The sequence below is a fragment of the Pantherophis guttatus genome, chromosome 1, assembly GCF_059756535.1.
Source record: "Pantherophis guttatus breed Tessera chromosome 1, ASM5975653v1, whole genome shotgun sequence".
Classification (NCBI taxonomy): Eukaryota; Metazoa; Chordata; class Lepidosauria; order Squamata; family Colubridae; genus Pantherophis; species Pantherophis guttatus.
The window spans coordinates 319,758,676-319,781,306 of record NC_142063.1 but is presented as its reverse complement, the minus strand read 5'-3'; the positions used below and the strand labels follow the sequence as shown (position 1 = coordinate 319,781,306).

Sequence of the window (22,631 nt, the reverse complement as noted above, 5' to 3'; positions counted from 1 at the left end):
GATTTATGGGCACTGACACTTGTTGAGTTTCCGAAGTCACTGGTGACATGTACAGGGTGCCACGTTCTCAGCAAAATCTTGAAGTCAATATACGCCTAGTCCCACATGGCACCACTAAGCAGCACAGAACCAACACAAGGCATGCAATAAAATCTAAATGCCAGCATTGTGCTAATCAATCCTAATTCAAGGAATAACAATCTGATTCTGAGACATTACACCAGTAGAATGTTCACACAATTCACACAAATAAAGGAATTTAGCTAGCAGTGCCTTCATTTGATCTACCTGGCTGAAGAAGTGGGGGGGGGGGTTTTCTGGCTTTAAGCCCTCAATTTTTCTAGGGAGAAGGAAAGGGGAGGAGAGACGTTTTAAAGACAGAATGCTGCTAATTCATATATACCAGAGGTGGGTTTCAGCAGGTTCTGACCAGTTCTGGAGAACCGGTAGCGGAAATTTTGAGTAGTTCGGAGAACTGGTAGTAAAAATTCTGACTGACCCCATCTATTCTCTGCCTCCCATCTGATCAGGAGGAAATGGGGATTTTGCAGTATCCTTCCCCTGCCATGCCCACCAAGCCACGCCACGCTCACCAAGCCACACCCACCAAACCGGTAGTAAAAAATGTTGAAACCCACCACTGATATATACGTAAACTGCCATTGAAACCAATTTTTGCCAAGCGTACACAGAATAAGTACATTTTTTGATGGAAAGGATTTGCTGCATAGGGCTTTAGTTATCATTTGCTGAACTGGAAACTCATTAGAATCAGTAAAACTGTTTTAACAAGAGACCTTCATGCTACTTATAATGAACCCTAATTAAGGTAGTTTGTAACATCCTTGACCGGATTAAAGTTTCTGAAGATAACCATACACAGTAATCCAAACATGAAGAAACTAAGTAACCAAGGCATGACAAAAATGACATTGCCAAGTACAGGTAGTCCTCAACATACGACCACAACTGAGCCCAACATTTCTGTTGCTAAGTGAGAAATGTGTTAAGTGAGCTTTGCCCCATTTTTACAACTTTTCCTGTCACATTTGTTAAGTGAATCACTGCAGTTGTTAAATGAGTAACACCATAGTTAAGTGAATCTGGCTTCCCCATTGACTCCACTGATCAGAAGTTCGCAAAAGGGGATCACATGACCCCGGGACACTGCAATTGTTATAAATGTGAGTCAGTTGCCAAGCATCTGAATGCAAATCATGTGACCGTGGGGATGCTGCAATAGTCATATAAGTGTGAAAAATGGTCATAATAAGTCACTTTTTTCAATGTTGTTGTAACTTTGAACGGTCACTAAGAGAACAGTTGTAAGTCGAGGACTACCTGTCAGGGGTAAAATGCTCCCGGTTCGGACAGCGATGGAGGCGGGTGGTTCGGAGAGCTGGTAGCAAAAATCCCTGCGCCCCTCCCCCCATGTCCAGCTGAGCCGCATAATCATCAGAGGCTTTTTCTTTTAATTTTTAAAAGCATTTTTTCTACAACCTCTTTGGCTGAAAAAATGCTTTTAAAAGTAAAAACGAAAAAGCCTCTGATGATCGCGCGGATCAGCTGGGATCGTCAAAGGCTTTTAAAACCATTTTTTCTACAACCTCTGAAGAGGTTGTAGAAAAAATACTTTTAAAAGCCTCTGACGATCCCAGCTGAGTTGCCTGTTCGGCAGAGGCTTTTAAAAGAAAAAGAGCCTCTGCCGATCAGGCAACTCAGCTGGGATCGTCAGAGCCTTTTGAAAGCATTTTTTTACAACCTCTTCGCCAAAAAGGTTGTAGAAAAAATGCTTTTAAAAGTTTAAAAAACAAATGGCCACGCCCACATTACCCCACCACCGCCACGCCCACAGAACTGGTAGTAACAAATTTTAGATTTCACTACTGCTACCAGTATAGAAATAGCTGGTGTGATAATGGATATCCCACGTTTAGAGAATGAGACTATGGATGTTGAGCATGAGACTATGGATGCTAAGAAGATCATATTGTACGCCAGTTGTGCCCTTTCTAGACTGTGAGGCCCTGTGCTCAGTCCTGATCATCACACACTTGAACTACTGCAATTTATTCTACATGGGCTACCCTTGAAGAGCATTCTGAAGATACAGCTGGCAGATTTTGAACAAAAATAGAGGAAAGGAAGAGAAAAGATCCAAAAATTTTCACTCCAAATAGTCAGTAAAAATAGTATAGCAGCAGATAATACGTATAGACCAAAAATAACAATTCAAACAAAATAGTAACATTTGAGATAAACTGTCTTATGACTTAGTAGGAGTAAAAGAGGGGAAGGGGAAGAAGAAATAAGATCATCAACTGAATAATAGATTAAAGACCCTTAAAACCTTTATCACATGGGTCCAGTAGTGGGTTCCACTTACCTTCGCTACTGGTTTGGAATCTGGAGCACGCGCATGCTCGCACATGCTTTGCTCACGTGTGGCACTTCTGCGCATGCACAGAACCTTCTGCGTATGCACAGAGCATCCATGATGACGTCCAGGCGGGTGGGAAAAGCCTCCTGCCACTGCCACTACCTGTTCGCCCGAACTGGGGCGAACCAGTAGAAACCCACCACTGCATGGGTCCATTGGCCAGTCCCATTCTGGCCAGATCCCATCAGCCAAGAAATTGCAAGTGGCGGGGTCCAGGAGAAGAGCCTGTTCTGCATGGCTCCCACCCTTTACAATATCATGCTCTTGAGGTGAGATCTGCCCCCCAACTTCTTGGATTTCTGAAAGGCTTGAAAACCTGGCTCTGCCAACTGGCTTGAGGCCTCGATGAGAGCATCCCATTTGGGAGGTGGCTAGTAGATCAGGAGAAGATCCCACCTCCAAGTAGTCTATTTACTGGTTCTTTTTATCCACTTTGTTGTCAATAAAGCAGAATATTTGTAGCTCAGGGTTGAAATGAGGGGGGTCCTTGGTGCTTTCTGAGCTTGCTTGTTTTCCTGCAGACGTTTCATTTCCCTAACTATGTTAACATCATTTCATGACAACATCCGCTATAAGTCCTGAAAGCGGTGATCCCATAGGTGTCCCTTTAATTTGATGGTAAATTTGGTCATGAAATTGGAAGTATGTAGTTAAGCAGAGGTTTATGAGATCCATAATCCTGGGTGTTTTGATCTTTGTGTCTTCAATTAAATCAGGTGTACTGTGAAGCAATACAGTCATGGATTCTTTGGCTAATTATGGATCTATAGATATGAACAGGGCTGTGACATCAATGAGACCATGATTTCATCCTCATCTATAGTTACATCCCTGATTGTTCGAAGACACTAGCAGCGATGATGTTGCCTAGTTAGGGTAATGAACCGTCTGCAAGAAAACAAGCAAGCTCAGAGAGCACCAAGGACACCTCTGTTGTCAATTTTAATGTTTTAACTTTCAGTGTCCAATGTTTTAATCTTTTAAACTTTTTAAATTGTTTTATACTGTTATTTATGGCATTGTAAGTGGCTCAGTGGCTAAGATGCTGAGCTGGTTGATCGAAAGGTCAGCAGTTCAGTGGTTTGAATCCCTAGTGCCGCGTAATGGGGTGAGCTCCCGTTACTTGTCCCAGCTTCTGCCAACCTAAGCAGTTCGAAAGCACATAAAAAATGCAAGTAGGAAAATAGGGACCACCTTTGGTGGGAAGGTAACAGCGTTCCGTGAGCCTTTGGCGTTTAGTCATGCCGGCCACATGACCATGGAGACGTCTTCAGACAGCGCTGGCTCTTTGGCTTTGAAACGTAGATGAGCACTGCCCCCTAGAGTCGGGAAGGACTAGCACATACGTGCGAGGGGAACCTTTACCTTTTACTTTTAAGCCACTTTGAATCACTTGATAGTGAAAAGGGAAGCACATACATACATACATATGTTGCTGGAGGAAGGAGACTTGCTTTCAGCACAAACCCAAATGAGCCCCTTTCTGCAGAACCAGAGGCTCATCTGGTCTATTGCCTTCTGAGCTTCTGGAGGTTGCATCGGTCTCTTTGGACCCAAAAATTCCATCCTGAAAGGATCTCTGGAGACAATGGCCCTGAAGCTGACTGATAGCATATGAGGCATATTAGAGTCTTGTAACTAACCAAGTGACCTGAAGCCCCCCCCCTTTTTTTTTTGGTCCCAGCATATTGTTTTTTCACTGAAGCAACATTTGAGCTAGATGTTTTTTTTTCAATCCTTGCCTTTGCTGACCCTTCAGGCAACAGAGCAAAGCCTTGTTTTATTCTAGATCTGCAGGGTAGCTGCCAATGTTCTGAACATGTCACCTGCACTGGTAGAATCTGATCCCTTTGCCTCAGCCACCTCAACTTGAAATACCCTCCCATAGCCTGGCACAGTTTTCTTTGCTGTCTTGAGAAATCCTTTTCCAGATAAGCTTGCCCGATGAGGCCAAACCCATGAGGGCTGTGGATAGAATAAGGAAATGAACTATAAAAGAAATAGTGAGCTCTCCGAGATGCCTTTCAAAAGGATGGAGAAGAGGAAGATGGGAAAGTGGCAGAGTGAACTTACCGTTGCACCTCCTTATTCTTCCACAAGGAGGCAGTCTGAGCCTTTGGCACTCGCTCTATAAAGTTGACCAATTCCTCCATAAGAAGCCTGAAAACAGAAAAGGGCAGCTGAAGGCCACAATATTAAAACACAGTAGGTTGAATTGACACACTAGAACAGGGATCTCCAACCTTGGCAACTTTAAGCCTGGTGGACCTCAACTCCCAGAATTCCCCAGCCAGCAAAGCTGAGAATAAGAATAAATTGCACTAGAATAAGTTTCTGAGGATTTTCCAAACAGCTGAATCATGCACGGTTTGATTTCTCAAACTGGACCAATTCTTCTTTGGAGAATGCTTCTCCAAATGAAGCATTCTTAACAGAGTGGATGAATATTTACCCTAATTGATCAGTGAACACAAGACCAGCTGAGTGATACTGCTGCAACAGAGGCAAATATAATTTTAGGCTGCGTGACTATATTAATTTATTTAAAATAATTACAAGTTATCTCCCCAGGTAAACTTTGTCAGATATTCCATTTCAGGTTTTCATAGCAACTACACTGTGGCTTGTTTCATTAAGCTTTACTGCCATCACCCTGGCACATTGGTTACAGAATTCATCTATTCTAGAAAAGGGAGCAGAGGCTGCCAGGAATAAGACATCTCAGATGACCATTGAAGGGTCAGAGTCTAATTCTTTTACCTGTTTCCTCCATTGATTAAATTAAGTGGAATTACTCCCATGGAACCATTGATGGATGCCAATGTTGATCTGTCTGTCAAATCACTACCCAACCATCAACATTGTGACAGTACCAGTAAATTGCCCAGTACAAAGCCCAGATGTGAAAAATGATCCTATCTTGAAACACTGTCTTAGAAGAGATGAACTGGTCAGAGTACCATCAGAGTACCTAGCCATCAGCATTACTTATTATTGTTTTAATGTCAATAGTTTTTGTCCGTTGTAGCATGGTTGTTGCACTATTCATTTAACTTTAAGTATTTAAAGTTAGTTTTTTTTTTCTTCCCAAATTCAAGTTTAGAATCAATAAGTTGTTGGTCTCTTTTTCTAAAGTGACTAGAAGTGACACAGAACACAGGCAGCACCTGTTATTTTCTTCTCTTGAATCAACTAATTGCTGCATTTGCTCAAAGATCACCTGCGCATCTGACTTGCACATATTCATTTTGTTACACGCAAAATTCCTTAACAGTAACAATAGTAAAAGTTTGTAATTTACTATTGAAAGCAAATATCTCAGCTACAGTTCTTTGAGCTAAGAGAAGCAGTTACCCACTGAATCATGTGCCAGAAAGTAGGATGGGACAAAAACAAATTTTAATTTCTTTGTAAATATACTTGAAATTGTGGTACTTAAAAAGTTCTATTCACCATATTTTAATTTATTCCCATATATATAACTAGCTGGATGCCCGTGCTTCGCTACGAAACTATGTGATCAGGCATGATAAATTGACACTTAAAGCCTGAAACTTAATGTAGAATGTGTAACTCCGTAGTATCAGAACGTGTTAATATAAGGCAACTGGCAGTTGGAACAGAGGGGGAGGAGGAGTAGAATGTCCCAGCCTGCAGGTTGGATGAGTCACGCCCACGCCCACGCCTGGTTTAGCGATGGGGTAGCATCAGAGCGTGTTAATATACAGCAACTGGCAGTTGGAACAGAGTTCCTTTCAGGTGGGGGGGGAGTAGAACGTCTAACTCCTTAGCATCAGAGCACGTGAATATAATACTGTATATGAAATAATAATGATCTCATGATCATTTCAAAAAAATCCTTTCTTAGCAAGCACCTAGAAGCCAAGAGGAATATACGTGCCAAATTTCAAGTTTGTAGGCTTTACGGTTCTGAAGATTTTGAGATGATGTGTGAGTGGTTTTCGCTTTTATATATATATATATATATATACACACACACACACACACACACATATATATATAGATTTGGCAGCAAATTTTGAAGAAGCTCAGGGTCATCCACAATTCTGAGTGCCACATCTGCACTTTTTATAAAACATAATGGCTCTGGTAACATCCTAACTCAATTAGAATGTAACAAGAAAGCATTTAGTAACTGGTCTAAAGCCCTTAATGATGGGTCCATTCTTGCAAAATCACAAGGCATAACACTTCCACATCATTCTGTTTATGTCTGACTTCATTTAGTGTCCTTTCGCTAGTACTAGATGTAGAGTTAAAAGGTGGATGGTTTCAGAAGATGCCAAAAGTGGCGAACCACATGGAAAATAAATCCTATGAGGAAAGGCTGAAAGACATTAGAACACTTAATATGCAAAAGCAAAATATCAGATTGGAAATACGATACAGATCAAATATCTAGAAGGCAGACTTCACAGGGCAGAACTAGCTTGAACAGTTAGATTAGAAGATACCAACAGGTAGATTCTTGTTAAACATTAAGTTAAATAACACAATGACAAATACATTACCAAAGGGGTGGTTCCCCATTCTACTAGAGTTCTTTAAACATGCGGAGACTGAGCCTATGGATTTCCTATCAAGAATGGGTCTCTAAGGCTTACAAGCCCCTCTCCAGTTGTAAGATTTTATGATTCAAGCTCAGTGAGTGCTTAGGCTCTTGGACCCAGTAATAATCTTTAGCAACTTGCAAAATTTGGGGACTGTCAAGTGATTCTTTTTGATTCCTTTTTCTTCACAGTGGTAGGACCATAATCTTCATGGCTACCTTTTTGCAGTACTGCAACACTCATAACACTCATATAACTTTGCCAAATGCTCAAGTCTTATAACTTATAAGAGCCTTGGTGGCGCAGCAGACTAAAGCACTGTTAAGTAACACCAGCTGCCTGCAATTACTGCAAGTTCAAATCTCACCAGGCTCAAGGTTGACTCAGCCTTCCATCCTTTTGAGGTAGGTAAAATGAGGACCCGGTTTGTGGGGGCAATAAGATGACTTTGTATAAAAAAAAGAACACCGCTTTGGGGGGGGGTCGAAAGCCCTACTAAGCAGGTATATACAAAAGTATGAAGGCTATTGCTTAACGCATTGTAAGCCGCCCTGAGTCTCCGGAAAAGGGCTGCATATAAATCGAACCAATAAATAAATAAATAAATAAACAAACAAACAAACAAATAAATAAATAACTCATAACACTCATATAACTTTGCCAAATGCTCAAATGATTGATTTTCAATGTTTGGGAAACAAGGAGTTAAGCATGTGCATATGCTTAGAGTTTCAAAGACTTTTCTGGCTTATTTTCAACCCAGTTAAAAGTTCCTTAAGTTCATGAGAAGCAATGTTTCTCTGCTCTCGGTTACCCCTTCTCTTCCCCTTTGCCACTTCTTTCAGCAGTGGAAGAAAAGAGATTAGACAACACTGCCTTAAGTGGATTTTTCTTACCTGCCAATCTGCACCGTTGGCTCAGTGGCATACACAGTTCCAGTGAACCCAGTGTGTTCTGTGATGTAGGGCAAGGCCATCATGCAGTGGTAATTGGAGATCAGGATCACATCCACTGTAGACAGGTCAATCAGTTCCATCTGAAAATATGACCCAGAAATCATTTGGAAAAACAGATGTTTAAACTTAGCTTTCTCCATGTTCCTTTCATATATATATATATATACCACCACCACCCAGAAATACTTGGATTAAAGAAATCTTGCCCACCATTCACCTGAGAATTCTAACATGGACAGAATACGCCTTCAGATTATTGTTAGTTCCTATTTATGTAACACACTGTTCTATATAAACAGTGAAGAATTATCTGGTTTTTCACCTTAATTTTATTTATATCTCCAATATGGTGTTTGAGGAGCCAGGGAGCCTTCATACATCTCCCTTGCTGTCCAATGGGTTCCTGGCCGCACTTGATATTTTCATTAAAAAATATTAAAAACAGGAACTTGGCATCTTACAAAGAAAACTGCTACTGTGCGTATCCTCTTTATTTCTACGAATGCCTCATAGCCACCAAAGAAAACAAAAGAAAAAAGTGATTTTTCTTATAACAACTGAATAGCCACAAACGAAACATTGCATTACTAAAATCCATGGAACGAAAAGGCCTACGTGTACAAATGTGTACAAAAGTACACACGTGTAGTGCCATTTGGAAGTTAAAGAAGGCATCAAATTAGTGTCTTTTTAATGTCAATTTTCAAACTGAGGTAGCATGGGGACAGTGTTGAAAATGATTTTTTTCCAGGGTGGTTATTAATTCCTACTCACTGGATGTTGGTGCTGACTGAAATACTCTGAAGAAATTACAGCTTCTGTGTATTACCAGTGAAATTATTGGCTTTCTGAATAAGAATATGCTGAATAAAAGGTATCCAGCCTACCTATCAATTGTTTCATTTTATTAGCAGAAATTCTAATAACATGGATAATCCATTCTCCGTAAAGTTTCAAAGTTGAATACTTTGAGTAGCCTTTGAAACCTTTGAATGGCCTGAGTGAATGGCCAAGCCAGAACAACCCAGGGCAAAAACTAATTTTAATTTTAAAATTAGGTGGTAATTTACTTAAATGTGACACATGTTCACTTAATTAACTACAGCAAATACGATAACTTTTGTGTACTTAGTAATTTCCACATTTGTATGTATATGTGTATAAACATATATACAGTCACACACTTTTCTGAAGAATGCTGGTAATTTAGAGTCTATTCAGGTTTTATCTCAAAGTCTTAGAATTACCAAACATTAGAGGTTGCACCCACATTAGAACTGGCCAGTGCTTTGGATTCAAGGGGAAAAGGTGTTCTAGAGCAGATGTCTCCAACCTTGGCAACTTTAAGCCTGGTGGACTTCAACTCTTGCTGGCTGGGGAATTCTGGGAGTTCTCAGAACCTCAGATATGCAGACGATACCACTCTAATGGCAGAAAGCAGAGAGGAAACAAAGAGCCTCTTGCTGCGGGTGAAGAAGGAGAGTGCAAAAATTGGCTTGAAACTCAACATTAAGAAAACTAAGATCATGGCATCCGGCTCTCTAAATTCCTGGTAAATAGGTGGGGAAGTAATGGAGGTAGTGACAGATTTTATTTTCCTGGGCTCCAAGGTCACTGCAGATGGGGACTGCAGCCAAGAAATTGAAAGACGCTTGCTCCTGGGGGGGAAAGCTATGGCAAATCTAGACAGCATACTAAAAAGCAGAGACATCACCCTGCCAACAAAAGTGCGTATAGTCAAGGCTATGGTGTTCCCAGTTGCAATGTATGGCTGTGAAAGTTGGACCATAAGGAAGGCTGAGCACCAAAGAATTGAGGCCTTTGAACTATGGTGCTGGAGAAGACTCCTGCGAGTCCCTTGGACTGCAAGGCAATCAAACCAGTCAGTCCTACAGGAGATCAACCTTGACTGCTCTTTAGAAGGCCAGATCCTGAAGATGAAACTCAAATACTTTGGCCACCTAATGAGAAGGAAGGACTCACTGGAGAAGAGCCTAATGCTGGGAAAGATTGAGGGCAAAAGAAGAAGGGGATGGCAGAGAATGAGGTGGCTGGATGGAGTCACTGAAGCAGTAGGCATGAGCTTAAATGGACTCCAGAGGATGGTAGAAGACAGGAAGACCTGGAGAAATGTTGTCCATGGGGTTGCGATGGGTCGGACACGACTTCACAACTAACAATAACAAGGCTTAAAGTTGCCAAGATTGGAGACCCCTGTTCTGGAGAGTATGGGGGGCTGGAATGTAAAACCGCTCAGCAACTGCTTAAACCAAACACCCTAACATGAGTCTATTCAAGGAGTTCCTAAAAGGTAGAATAAGAATCCCCAAGCCACGTGTTCGAAAGAATCTTTTTGCCTAGAAATCTGAAATATTGTACCATGTTGGTATGCAGCAGACTTCCCCAAGCAGTGCCCTTCAACTTTGTTGGATTTTAATTATAAAAAAAAATAATTCCACACTGAAGGAAAAGTAGGTCTACAGAAAATCCTCAGAAAATGAAGATGCAGCTGAAAGGCTGAAACTTTCAGACTCTAGTTATGTTCTCTTCTCTACAGCATCTGAAATTAATTCCTCTGTCTTCTTGTTGCTAGCTGTAAAACTGTCCAATTTCAGGGTTGAAAATGAGTTTAATCGTTTTCAGACTATTCTGCGAGTACAGGAATAGAATCAGATAAAATGGATTTGCAAGGCTGAAGAAAAAAGATTTTGCTTCCTGTAATAAGAAATATTTACAGGTATGGCTGGGACATTGGTGGACTCAATCTGGAGAATTTACCAGAAGCTTAACCTCTAACTCAGTTATTATGGAGCAACTAACAACATTCAATAGTCATCAAGGAGAAAAAATTATCTGTACACAAATCTAAACTTATTGATTTGAAGTTAATGGTGGAGAGATCAATCAAATTGGCTGTTTAAAAACCAAATGTCTCCTAATAACTAATTACTGACCTGGGGGGGTTCCTTTTTATGTTGAGATTAAAATTGCACCGATGGATGATTGTTAAAATTAATACAGTGCAGAATCATGACTAGAATTGGAGAGATTTGCTAAAACAGGTATTAGAAAAGTTTTCTCATAGAGAACAGTTGTTTGGTTCCCTTTAACTTAATGAGCTTATGAAATCTGCCACTATAATAAAATAATGGGCACCAGTTTTAGCCTTGGGAAAAAATATTTAGATGCCATGATATGTCAATACTTACAAAGATTACAACTGTGCCAAGCCATAAAATTCCCTGTGACGTTCTATGCAAGCAAAAGTTTGACATCAAGGAAGGAGAATAGGAAAATGCTTTTGAACTTTGGTGTTGGAGAAGATTTTTGAGAATACCATGGACAGCCAAGAAAACAAATTAATGGACCATCGGAGGAAAAAAATCCCGGTTTCTCATTTGAGGCACAAATAACCAGGTTCAAATTGTTCTGTTTCAGATACTTTATACAAAGACTCAACTTTCTGGAAAAAATTCTAATGCTTGGAAAGGTGGAAGAAAAGAGAAGAGAAAATCAATCTATGTGGTCACTAGGAATTGAAGATGACTTGACGGCAAAATAATCAATCCAACAATCAATCAATCAAAAGGAAGGTCAAACAAGTTCGTGAGTGAATAGGCTTATTCCAATGGTTTTAGCCTACTAAAGGAATCTTCATATGCAGAATCATTGTTTTAGAAGTGGGATAAACAGTAAAAACAACAACAACAATAATAATTTATTAAATCTATATACTTCCAGGTGACTCTGGGCAGCTTACAGTTGTTAAATACCAATCTCTTTTCCTTCTTATGAATTTATAAAATATCCAGCAAGTTGCTAGGTGAAGATAATCAGATCTTAACCTGATCCATCAAACCAATCTCAACACTACCCTGTTTCCCCCCAAATAAGACATCCCCTGATAATAAGCCCAATCAGGCTTTTGAGCGCATGATAATAAGGCCAAGCGCTTATTTCAGGGTTCAAAAAAATATAAGACAGGGTCTTATTTTCGGGGAAACATGGTATTAATCAATGGGGTGCACACCTTTCTCCAGTCTGGAGGCAAAATACATGCCAGGTGTCACACTCTAAAAAATAACAGGTGAGGCTGGGACAAAATTTACTTTTGCTTTTATTTCATTTACATTCTGATTTAATTAAAATAAATCTTTATTACTAAATAAAGTTAATAAAAATAAACCAGATTACTCTCCAGATATCTTCTAATAACTTAAAACTGTTAAAAACTACACGTTTCCAGAGGTTTCTGAAGGCTATACTCAAATCTTTTAACAGCTTCAATTTGCCACTGGGCTTTCTGATTGTATAATTATGCCTTAAAAGGTAGGAAAATTGACATTTAGAACAGATTGAAACAAATATATATTTAAGGGGTGGGGGGGAGTTGAAAAAGTTCATCAGAACAAAATCAACTTCATTTTTAACTTCAAAACTTCCATCTGGCATAGAGAGATTTCTTCCATTTGGTAATCTCACACAAAACGACAAGAATAACCTTAATCAGGAATCCCATTGAGTGCTCACTATCTTGCAGATTTTAATTCCTCCTTTCCTGGATACCTTGGGTATCCTTGATGGCCAGAAGAAGACATTAGCCAGAAATAAACAGTGGTCCATGAATTGCCCTATATCAGTTAAGGGAAAAAGCACTACACATATTGTAACTCATCACACTTTGAAAGAATATAATGGGGGTGAACAATAAAAAGCTTTTGGCTACTAGTTGAGTAGAGAAAAACAACCATTTCAACCTGAATTCCACAACTGAACTTTATAATACAGATTTGATCAGTTTTAATAAGAGTAATGAACTGATCTATCTCATAGGGCTGCTGAAAGACATTCCAGTGTGGGACCCGTGAGCTCTTTTGAAAATTAGGATATAAACATGTTGGGACTAATTATTTTATTATATTAGAAATTGTATGGGCAGATCCATAAGATGGCTTCAGAGGGGAAAAGAAGCAGAATTAAGATTTGGGATTCTCTTTTCCTTAGACTGAAACAGGAGTCACAAGTAATTTGACAAAAAGCCCTAATTCAGGGTTTTCCAATCTTGGCAACATTAAGACACGTGGACTTCCCAGAATTCCCCAGTCAACCATGCTGGCTGGGGAATTCTGGGAGCTGAGATCCACATGTCTTGAAAGTTGCCCACTTTAGGAAATCCTGCCCTAAATGTTTTTTTTGGGGGAAAAAATAGCATTTCAGTAAGAGCTTATGATGTATTCTTCTAGAAATATTTTCTCCTATTCAAGGTAGATGTTCTGGACCACCCTAACTCACAGATGCCACTTTGACATGAATACAGAACTAGTAAGCAATCAGATTTCTCTGGGGTTATATTGCAGTTCTGGCTAGAACACCAATGCTTCCACTACTAACAACCAAAGCACTAAGAGAAATATTTTGAATTGTGTCCAATAAGGAGACCCACCTCTGGCAAACAAAATTCAGGAACAGAGTCCACAAAGACACGTCCAGAACAGTCTTTCAGCTCCTAGGAAATGGGGTAGAAAGAAAATAGAAATTTAACTATATTTAGATATTTAAATTTAGAAATTTATCTATAAGCAAATAGACCGCGATGACATTCAACATTCAATTTCTAAAATGTTATAACGTTTTAGAAGAAAATTGCAAAATAATTAACCAGTTAGTCAGATGAGGTAAATATATCCTAGGACAGGGGTCGGCAACCTTAAGCACTCAAAGAGCCATTTGGACCCGTTTCCCACAGAAAACACTGGGAGCCACAAAACCCTTCCCGTGCCTGACTATTTCCTGAGCGGCCACAAAACTAGCATATGTAGTTGAATTAAATGTTCTGTTTTCTTCTGAAACTTTTCTTTTCTTGGATTTATCCATGGTTGGCCTGCCGGGGGTTGAAAAGCTCAATACATTGCCTGCCAGCAGGTGTCACACATTAGCTGTTGTGATGCATATTTTGAGCGACGGGACCGTAGCAGAGGGATGAAAGAGCCACATGCGGCTCCAGAGCCGTGGGTTGCTGACTCCTATCCTAGGAGATGCAGTTCCACTGGGTGAGTACCAATCCAATCTTTCTTCCTTGACCTGGCATTAGAGCTGAACAACACTGGACTTCAGCAAAGGCTTAAAAGTCAAAATATGGTCAATTTTTAACCAGGGACTCTGTCTGGGCACAGTTGAAAATTACCTCTATCTCCTTTTGATTTGTATTATTTTTATTCCTTGGCTCTTAGATTCTTTGCTTTCTCTACTAACTAAAGCCTCATTTTTCATTCATTTGGCTTTCAGGTCTGAAGTTGTGCTTTTAATTCCTTAGCAAAGTATGCTCACATAAATATTCTAGATTCTTTGCTTTCAGGTCAATTCAAGCAGTCTGTGCCTTTCCTTAACATCTGGATCACTAATTGAAGCACATGGAAATAGGTCTGAGATGAAATAATGGCCACAAATGGAAAACTGTACTAATTTTACCTCTGTGGAAGTAGAGAAAAGTTGTGCTATGTCTCTATAATTCTAAAGAGAAGGGGATTTTTTTGGAGGAGGGATTCTCCATTTATGAAATCACAGCTTTCCCAAACACAACACACTATCTTCCTCTTTCAAAAATCCAGCATTAGGATTTGGATTCAGTTCTTAAGAAACTCTCAACAACTTTGCCAAGTTATACACATCAGCAATTATATCTGACAGAAAGCCCTTAACCTTATCAAGAGAATTTAGAAGGTGAATAATGGGTAAGCAAGGGGAATTTCAATGCCCCAATGAATATTGGATTTAAAATAACTGCATCCAAACTGCAGCAAAGACCAACATTCTCCTTACAAAATGAAGTATTCACCTTTTACCCCAGCTCCATTCTGAGCAGAACTAGGGAAGTAATTTCTCATTCTAAGCAAATTAGATCCCTAGAATGGTCCCTATCGAGGCTAAATCAAATTGCTCTGAAAGCCCTAATTTTAAACTTGTTACTATGTGTCCCTTTGGATTCTCTCAGGGATCAGAGTCACTGGAGAGTCAGTCAGGTGTTGTGGTTAAGTGATGAACTAGTGCTGGGAAGACCCAAGTTCAAGGTGAACTTCAGCCATGATAATTAAGGGGGTGACTTGGGTGACTTTGAGATCTTTAAGGGGCATATCTGTCAAGCCCTTAGCAGTTACTGTACATTAAAAAGGTAGGAAAAACAGGGGTTTGTATTACAGAAATCTTGCCCACTGGTTATGTTTACTTTAACAACCCTTTCATCTCTTAAATTAATTAGGGCAAATACTCCTTGACCCTTTTGTCAAGCAACAGGATAGTGATTACCCATTATCCTGATAAAGGCAGGAATATATAGAGGTCCCAAAGTTAAAATATTCTGCAAAGCAACATCTTTCCCAAACTCTTGAGAGGTTCATTGCAGAGGAATCTTAAAAAGTGCCTTCAAGAGTTTCCAAGGACCATAAGGAATCTGCTGGGCAAAGAAACAAATCTTCTAATCCTATATGGGATCTGGCCATATAGGGAAGCTTGAGATGACTTCACTAGATCTTCCAAGGGCCATGTATTATCAAGCTTGGGCATTCCCCCTTAATATGAGTACAATTTAAGCAATACCTTGGAAATAGACAAGGAACTGTAATTGTTCCAATGCATTTTTCCTTTGTTATAAGACCAGGGAATATTAATCAAACAAGGTACAATTTCGAAGAGAGGTAACTGAAAAAAGTAAATGGAGGGATGATATTTTGTAACATATTTGATTTCCCAGCTCAAAATTGGACTTGAAAATGCCGCTCATTTTGATGGCAGCTTTGTTTTCTTCACTGGGTAAATGGATTTTGCTTGGAGATGGTTTCATTGCCTAATTAGTTAAATTCACTGAGAATCCTAATCCCATTGGTACATTACCTTGTCCAAGAAAAGGCTTCCATCTTTTAAGATCCATCCTGGGAGCTTGGATAGCCTTGGACTGTAGGAAAGTGAAAAACATTGTTTTAATCAGACCCATTTTCCAAGATCTGCATATAAAACATTGATACTGTACACACTTCAAAATGATATTAAGTAAGCATTTAAGAAAAATTTGCTGTAACAGCAGCTTGACTAAAAGCTAAAGATTTACTTCAATGTTTTTCAAACTTGGCAAGTTGAAGATATGTGGACTTCAACTTCTAGTATTCTGTTTTAAGAGGACAAAACTTCAGAAGAAAGTAAGATCATAAATTAACTTAGAATTCTAGATTATTATCATGAACTGTTCCAAGCCTATTAACAATATTCTCTCAATGTGGATACAAGAGATAAATAAAATGACCCCACACTATCCCGGCATTTCACTGCATGCTAAAAAATGGGGAGAAAATTCTATTCTATTCTATTCTATTCTATTCTATTCTATTCTATTCTATTCTATTCTATTCTATTCTATTCTATTCTATTCTATTCTATTCTATTCTTTCTACTCTACTCTATTCTGATTTTTTAATGAATTTTATCTACTTCAGGATTTAATAAAAACTCAGAATATCTTCCTTCTCCCTCACTCAATTGCATGTTTTTCTTCCATTGAAACTTGTCAAAGGTCCTCTATAAATAGAATTTGTTGATGCATAACTTATCCACATCAGAATCATTTCTTCTTTTTAAAACTGGTAGAAGCTGACAGATACCGCCATAGCAAATGGTTAAAATTCCCCCACCCCATGACTTCAAAGTTCTGCTTCCTAATCATGGGGTTCTCATCCCAGAAAATAAGCCTCACTTGTCAAAGCAAATGTGCAGCATTGGAGACTTTTTCAATGTTACAGAGAGCATTTTCATTCACTTTGATGGATATGAATCTTGAATGTACTGTCCTACCACCAGGCATTGGTGATGCTGCAATACTGAGGATACTATAGCAATAGCAACATCTCCATCTCTCCTAAATTTAGTGAGGATCAAGTTAGTAATAAATGTCTTTCCTGCTCCTCCTGGTGCATCAATGAAAATTATTGAAGAAAGATTGCTTTGCAAGCACTTGCACACTGTCATATACTGCTCTTTGCTCATTATTCAATAGAGGCTTGCTGTATAGTATAAATTCCTGCTGTTTGTCTCTGTTGCATTGCAATTCATGCAATAATTCCTGATTGATAGCATTTTGACACCGTATTATTTGTTGATTTGGGCAAGTTACATTCTTCAAGGGTTCTTCCCAATTTCCTAAGTTTTACTTGGAAATACAGAAGAACTTTTTCATGATGCCTCTTATTGATCATGATTGTAGGATCATTAATATTTCTCCCCTCAATTTGGAGGAAATCTTCAGACACTGCACTCTTGAACTGATTCCACATTGTTGTGAATTGTTGACTTTACTGTTTGATTGCAAGATGATAAACAAATCACTCATAGCTCTGGGGATTCTTGTTTTTTCAACATCTTGCATAGTTTGTTGCCAATGACCATCAGCTTGCAACAATCCTCTCTGTCTGCAGACATCTCTGAATAATGGAAGGTTATATCCATTATGAGACTTCGATGATTTGAGAAATAGTAGCCCCTTTATGTGATGAAGAAGCAACCTCAAGCAGTGGTCACCACTTTGTGGAGAAATAGTATACACTCAACCAAGAACACTGGTTACAAAAATTCCAGAGAACTCCAGCAGTCTTTTCCCTATCCTTCCTTTTTTCCCATCTTTTATTATTCCAAGCGTAGAACCTTGAACTATCCATTTAGTTCAGCATTTTTGCAAATGGACTATGTTTGCAAAGATCCATGAATTAATGTTAATGTTGTTCTTGCCCTATCACTATTAAGTACACAGCAGTATTATCTCGAAAGAATAGTCAACGCTTTTGTGGAAGGTGCACTTGAAGGCAAACAATAGCCAGTTCCTGTGCATGAATCTGAAATCCAAATATTGATACAACAGCTTCAGGGGACCTAATGTATCTGCCTGTCAAGTGCTGTGTGATTTTTGTTTTCTCTGTTCTCTGCTTGATTACTCCCCTTCCTGGTATACTTGATGTTGGATTTGATGTATTTGACAGATGAGCATATGAGCATACCATTGAGATGTCAGTTGGACACCCTCAATAGTTGTGTATTCTGGAGTATCACCCATTGAGGAGTTTTAGGTCAACTCTGTCATCCTGCTTGGTGTACTTCAAATCCTCCTGTAGATAGGATATGAATAATCACTACACCTTGTACGCTGATTGAATGGCTTTTGGTACTGCTTACTGAATGAATCATTTCCCCAACATCCTGAGTAACTGCTGCAAAACGGACTATGGATCATTTGCTTTAATAGCAATTTATCCAGCTCTGGATGTTCATTTAGGTCTGGTATTTTGGCTTGCACAAAAGTATCATAGCTGTCTTGGCTTGAACGCTTCACCAAGCTACATCAAAGAGTGCAACTGAGAGAAATCCTGCTTTTGGTATTCATACTTAGCACATAACCTACCTACCAAAGAGACCATGGGTTCCAGAGTGATACTTCAGGAACAACTTTGTCTTCAAGCTGAATACTCACAATTAAATCCAGCTGATCATTTGGCTGCTGATTTTAAAAAATGCTGTGTATTTCTAGCCAGTTTGAACTGCATGTCACTATAATGAAAAATGAAGTATTGCATACTGCCGTATATACATCTTGACATCATTTCATCATATATCTTGGTCCTCCAACAAATGTTGGAGAGAGGACGATGCGCTTTCTTTTGTTTCTAAAATCATCATCATTCAATCAATCAGTCAGACGGCTGTATGTTGTTGTTCTCAAGATTGCTTGATTCATTTGGATGTAAGTCAGCCTCGTGCTTTCAATCTCAGCAGTCATGTCAACCATGCATTGTTGTAATAGACATCCTTCTCTTAGAAGGTTATTAAACTCATTCTCATGGTTCATTATTCAATATGCATAGTAATGCATTGCTGTTAGTTTCTTGTTGATTATCGTTTGAAGCTGATGATGCCAGCCATCATCTCCAAGAGGAAGCAAAAATATGTATTGAAAGCTGTCATGGGAGAGATGGAACTCTGAAATTATTTGCAAACCACCTTCTTGTTCTTTCAACATAAATGTACTGGGCAGGAACCATCTCCTCAGAGGGCTATGGCAGGACTGGTCTACCTGATCTCCAGGAGCTAATGGCAGGACTGGTCTCCCCAACCTCTGTAGAGGGCTAGGGTAGGATCACTCAACTGAAGCTCCAAGCAGCAGCTTGGCAGTGCTGGAGTAATGAAGCAGCCACAAACCTGCCAAATTTCAATCCCATGGGAGTCATAACGCTAATGCTTCCTGACATACAGTCATTATTTTATTCATCCTAACTTTGTTGTACTCATTTTTGTACCACAAGCAAAATTCCACAGGGTGGCAAAAATGTTATGGAAAGTATAATAGCAAAGCTCTCTTTTTTGAAAAGCAGGCTATACATTTGGGAAGAAAAAGTGCCTGCCTAAATAGGCAGGAGGATGTCATACAAATTACTGGAGTGGGCTATTCTAAAAGGATCAAGTCAGAACAAGCCCCACTACCACAACAAATATAATGCATTGTTTCCTGAGCCCTCCCCAATCTTAATGGGAAGGAGACCCTCAACATTCAGGACATGTAGCCTGGATGGATAGGTTTTACCTGAAGGAGACAGTTCTAGATTTACAACATTTGAATGCCGAGCTATGTAGATTTCATGGGTTAAAACTGCACTTTTAAATGATACTCAGAAGCCTACACTGGTAGCCAGTGCAGAGCTATCAATCATGGAATGTAACACTAATATAATAAGATAATAACAATTGCTACCAATCTGCCTTCCATTGAGGACCTGTATACTGCAAAAACAGGGCTGTGAAAATATTTACAGACCCCTCACATCCTGGACATAAACTGTTTCAACTCCTACCCTCAAAACGATGCTATAGAGCACTGCACACCAGAACAACTAGACACAAGAACAGTTTTTTCCCGAATGCCATCACTCTGCTAAACAAATAATTCCCTCAACAGTGTCAAACTATTCACTAAGTCTGCACTACTATTAATCTTCTCATCGTTCCCATCACCCATCTCCTCCCACTTATGACTGTATGACTGTAACCTTGTTGTTGGTATCGTTACGATTTATATTGATATTGTTTCCTGATTGCTTATTTGTAACCTATGACTATCATTAAGTGTTGTACCTTATGATTCTTGATGAACGTATCTTTTATTTTATATACACTGAGAGCGTATGCACCAAGACAAATTCCTTGTGTGTCCAATCACACTTGGCCAATAAAGAATTCTATTCTATTCTATTCTATTCTATTCTATTCTATTCTATTCTATTCTATTCTATTCTATTCTATTCTATTCTATTCTATTCTATTCTATTCTATTCTATTCTATTCTATTCTATTCTATTATATTCTAATGGTAGCTCTCATCCACCAATATGCGGGCTGCTACATTTTGTATCAACTGCAGTTGTTGGGTAATCTGCAGAAGGCACAGTAAATAAAAAAGCAAATTGCAGTACTGTATTATGTTGTAGGGGTGATAAGGGAAGGATTCACTGCCACCGGGGCCTCTCCTTCCAGGAAGGGCCATAGCTAGCACATCAATCAAAGCTGGGCAAGACTCCACTAGCCATGCCCTCCACCTCATTGTTTCTGTGAGTCTGGGAGAAAACCAATGTGCAGACCTGCTCTTTCAAGAGAGCACAACTCTTAACACAGCATAAAGTGAGCCAGATGATTTCCGGAAAAAAAAAAAGGCAAGTCTGCCTTAACAACTTCACCCAATTTCTTTCCATCCATCTCCTCACAGCTTCCAAGAACCAGGTCAAGACTCCAACTGCATATTCAGCTCAGGCCAGATTGGATCTGAATAGGACCTGTGTGACAAGATACTTTAGCCCCTAATGACAGATGACCTCTCCCAGTGGTGGATTATGGCTCACTGGTGCCCTAAGCACAGACAAATCTTGGTGTCCTCTTATCAATTTTTTTTTACAAATTTTCATTATTTTTTTTTTCTTTCTCAACTGCCCCCTTTGGGCCTGGTGCTCTAAGCACGTGCTTAGTCTCCTTAATGGTTAATACACCACTGACCTCTCCCTGTAGCTTCAGATATATGTTAAAGAAGAGAGGAGAGAGAATTGAACTCCAGTTTGCAGCACAAGTAAGTAATAGATTCCTTTCTCTTCTGTCACTATAAACCAGTAACCCTCCCCCTCCAAAGCAATGTAGAATGATATCATGACTGACAGTATTAAAAAGGTCTAAAAGAAGCTGGAACGGTTGCATCTATGGGGTTAATACACTAAAAGATCTGAACTGAGCCTCTCCATTGCTTGTTCATGTTCCTACTACAAAAAAGGCCTAGTCATAAAGGACAAAAAATCCAGCAAAAATTTCGTGAGAGAAATAAAAAGTTTGGTTGTACTGTTGGTCTTGAGTTAATTACCGTATTTTTTGGAGTATAAGACACATTGGAGTATAAGACGCACCAAGTTTTCAAAGAGGTAAACAAGAAAAAAAAAAACATTTTTGCCCTCCCCGGCCCCCAGGAGCACTCTGCAGGCCTCCCAAATCCTCTCTGTGTTCCATTTTTGTGAAAAACGGGCTCCTTTTTTGAGTGCTCCTGGGGGCTGGGGAGGGCAAAATGTGATGTGGGGGGGTTGGGAGGCCAAAAATGGGCCGTTTTTCACAAAAATGGGCCCTTTTTCGCAAAAACAGGGCCTGCAGAGGGTTTGGGAGGCCTGCAGAGTGCTCCTGAGAGCTGGGGAGGGCAAAAATGCTCCCATTTTTTACAAACAATTGACCCACTTTTGGCCTCCCAAACCCTATACGTGTCATGTTTTTGCCCTCCCCAGCCCCCAGAAGCACTCTGCAGGCCTCCCAAACCTGTTGCGTACCCCGTTTTTGCAAAAAACAGGCCTGTTTTTGGCAAAAACGGGATGTGCGGGGCAGGGTTTCAGGAGGCCAAAAAAGGCTGTATTCAGTGTATAAGATGCACCAACATTTCCACCCTCTTTTCGGGGGGGGGGAGTGCGTCTTATACTCCGAAAAGTACGGTACTCGCCTAAAAAACTGGTCCATGGCTGATGTGAGAAGACTAAAGGACTAATTCCAGGTTTGCTGTCTTGGGACAAAAAATGGAATACAATTGCATTTGATATCCATTATATTGATATTGTATGCATTACATAGGATAAAATATAAAATTATACATTATTTTATATAGATGCTATACCATATTTTTACAAAGAGGGGCTTTTTTAAAAGATAGAAGTATGTTTTAGGGATTGGTTCAAGAATTTTATGTTCCATATTTATAAGTACAAAGTGTTCCCAACTGATTAGGGTATGTAAATGAGCAGTGGAAAAGAGCCACGTTTCCTATGATATTGAGGTTCTTTACCAGAAGCTATCAAAATAAAACAATTCTCACTGATGGACTGCTGACATTATAATGAAATGATTGATTAATTCCAAATAGTTCAACCTCTCTCATAAATAAAACAAGCAGCTGTGTGATTGATTGATTGATTGATTGATTGACTGATTATGTGCCATCAAGTCAAATGTTGACTCTTAGTTACTAACATAGATAAATTTTCTCCATGACGTTCTGTCTCCAACCTGGTGCTTCGGGTCTTCCAAATTGCTATGCAGCTTCTCTCAATCAAGAAAGGTTAACAG

General features: G+C 39.5%; 1 protein-coding gene across 1 annotated transcript in view; it reads right to left on the bottom strand.

Annotated features, from left to right (window-relative positions):
• The window catches only part of INTS9 (integrator complex subunit 9), an 81,276-nt gene that overhangs the window by 49,717 nt on the left and 8,928 nt on the right, over window positions 1-22,631 (bottom strand). The window contains exons 3-6 of the mRNA XM_034421284.3: window positions 15,855-15,915; window positions 13,411-13,473; window positions 7,908-8,047; window positions 4,514-4,600 (exon numbers count right to left, since the gene is read on the bottom strand). Of these exons, the coding sequence (XP_034277175.1) occupies window positions 4,514-4,600; window positions 7,908-8,047; window positions 13,411-13,473; window positions 15,855-15,915 (351 nt within the window). The remainder of the gene's footprint in view (window positions 1-4,513; window positions 4,601-7,907; window positions 8,048-13,410; window positions 13,474-15,854; window positions 15,916-22,631) is intronic.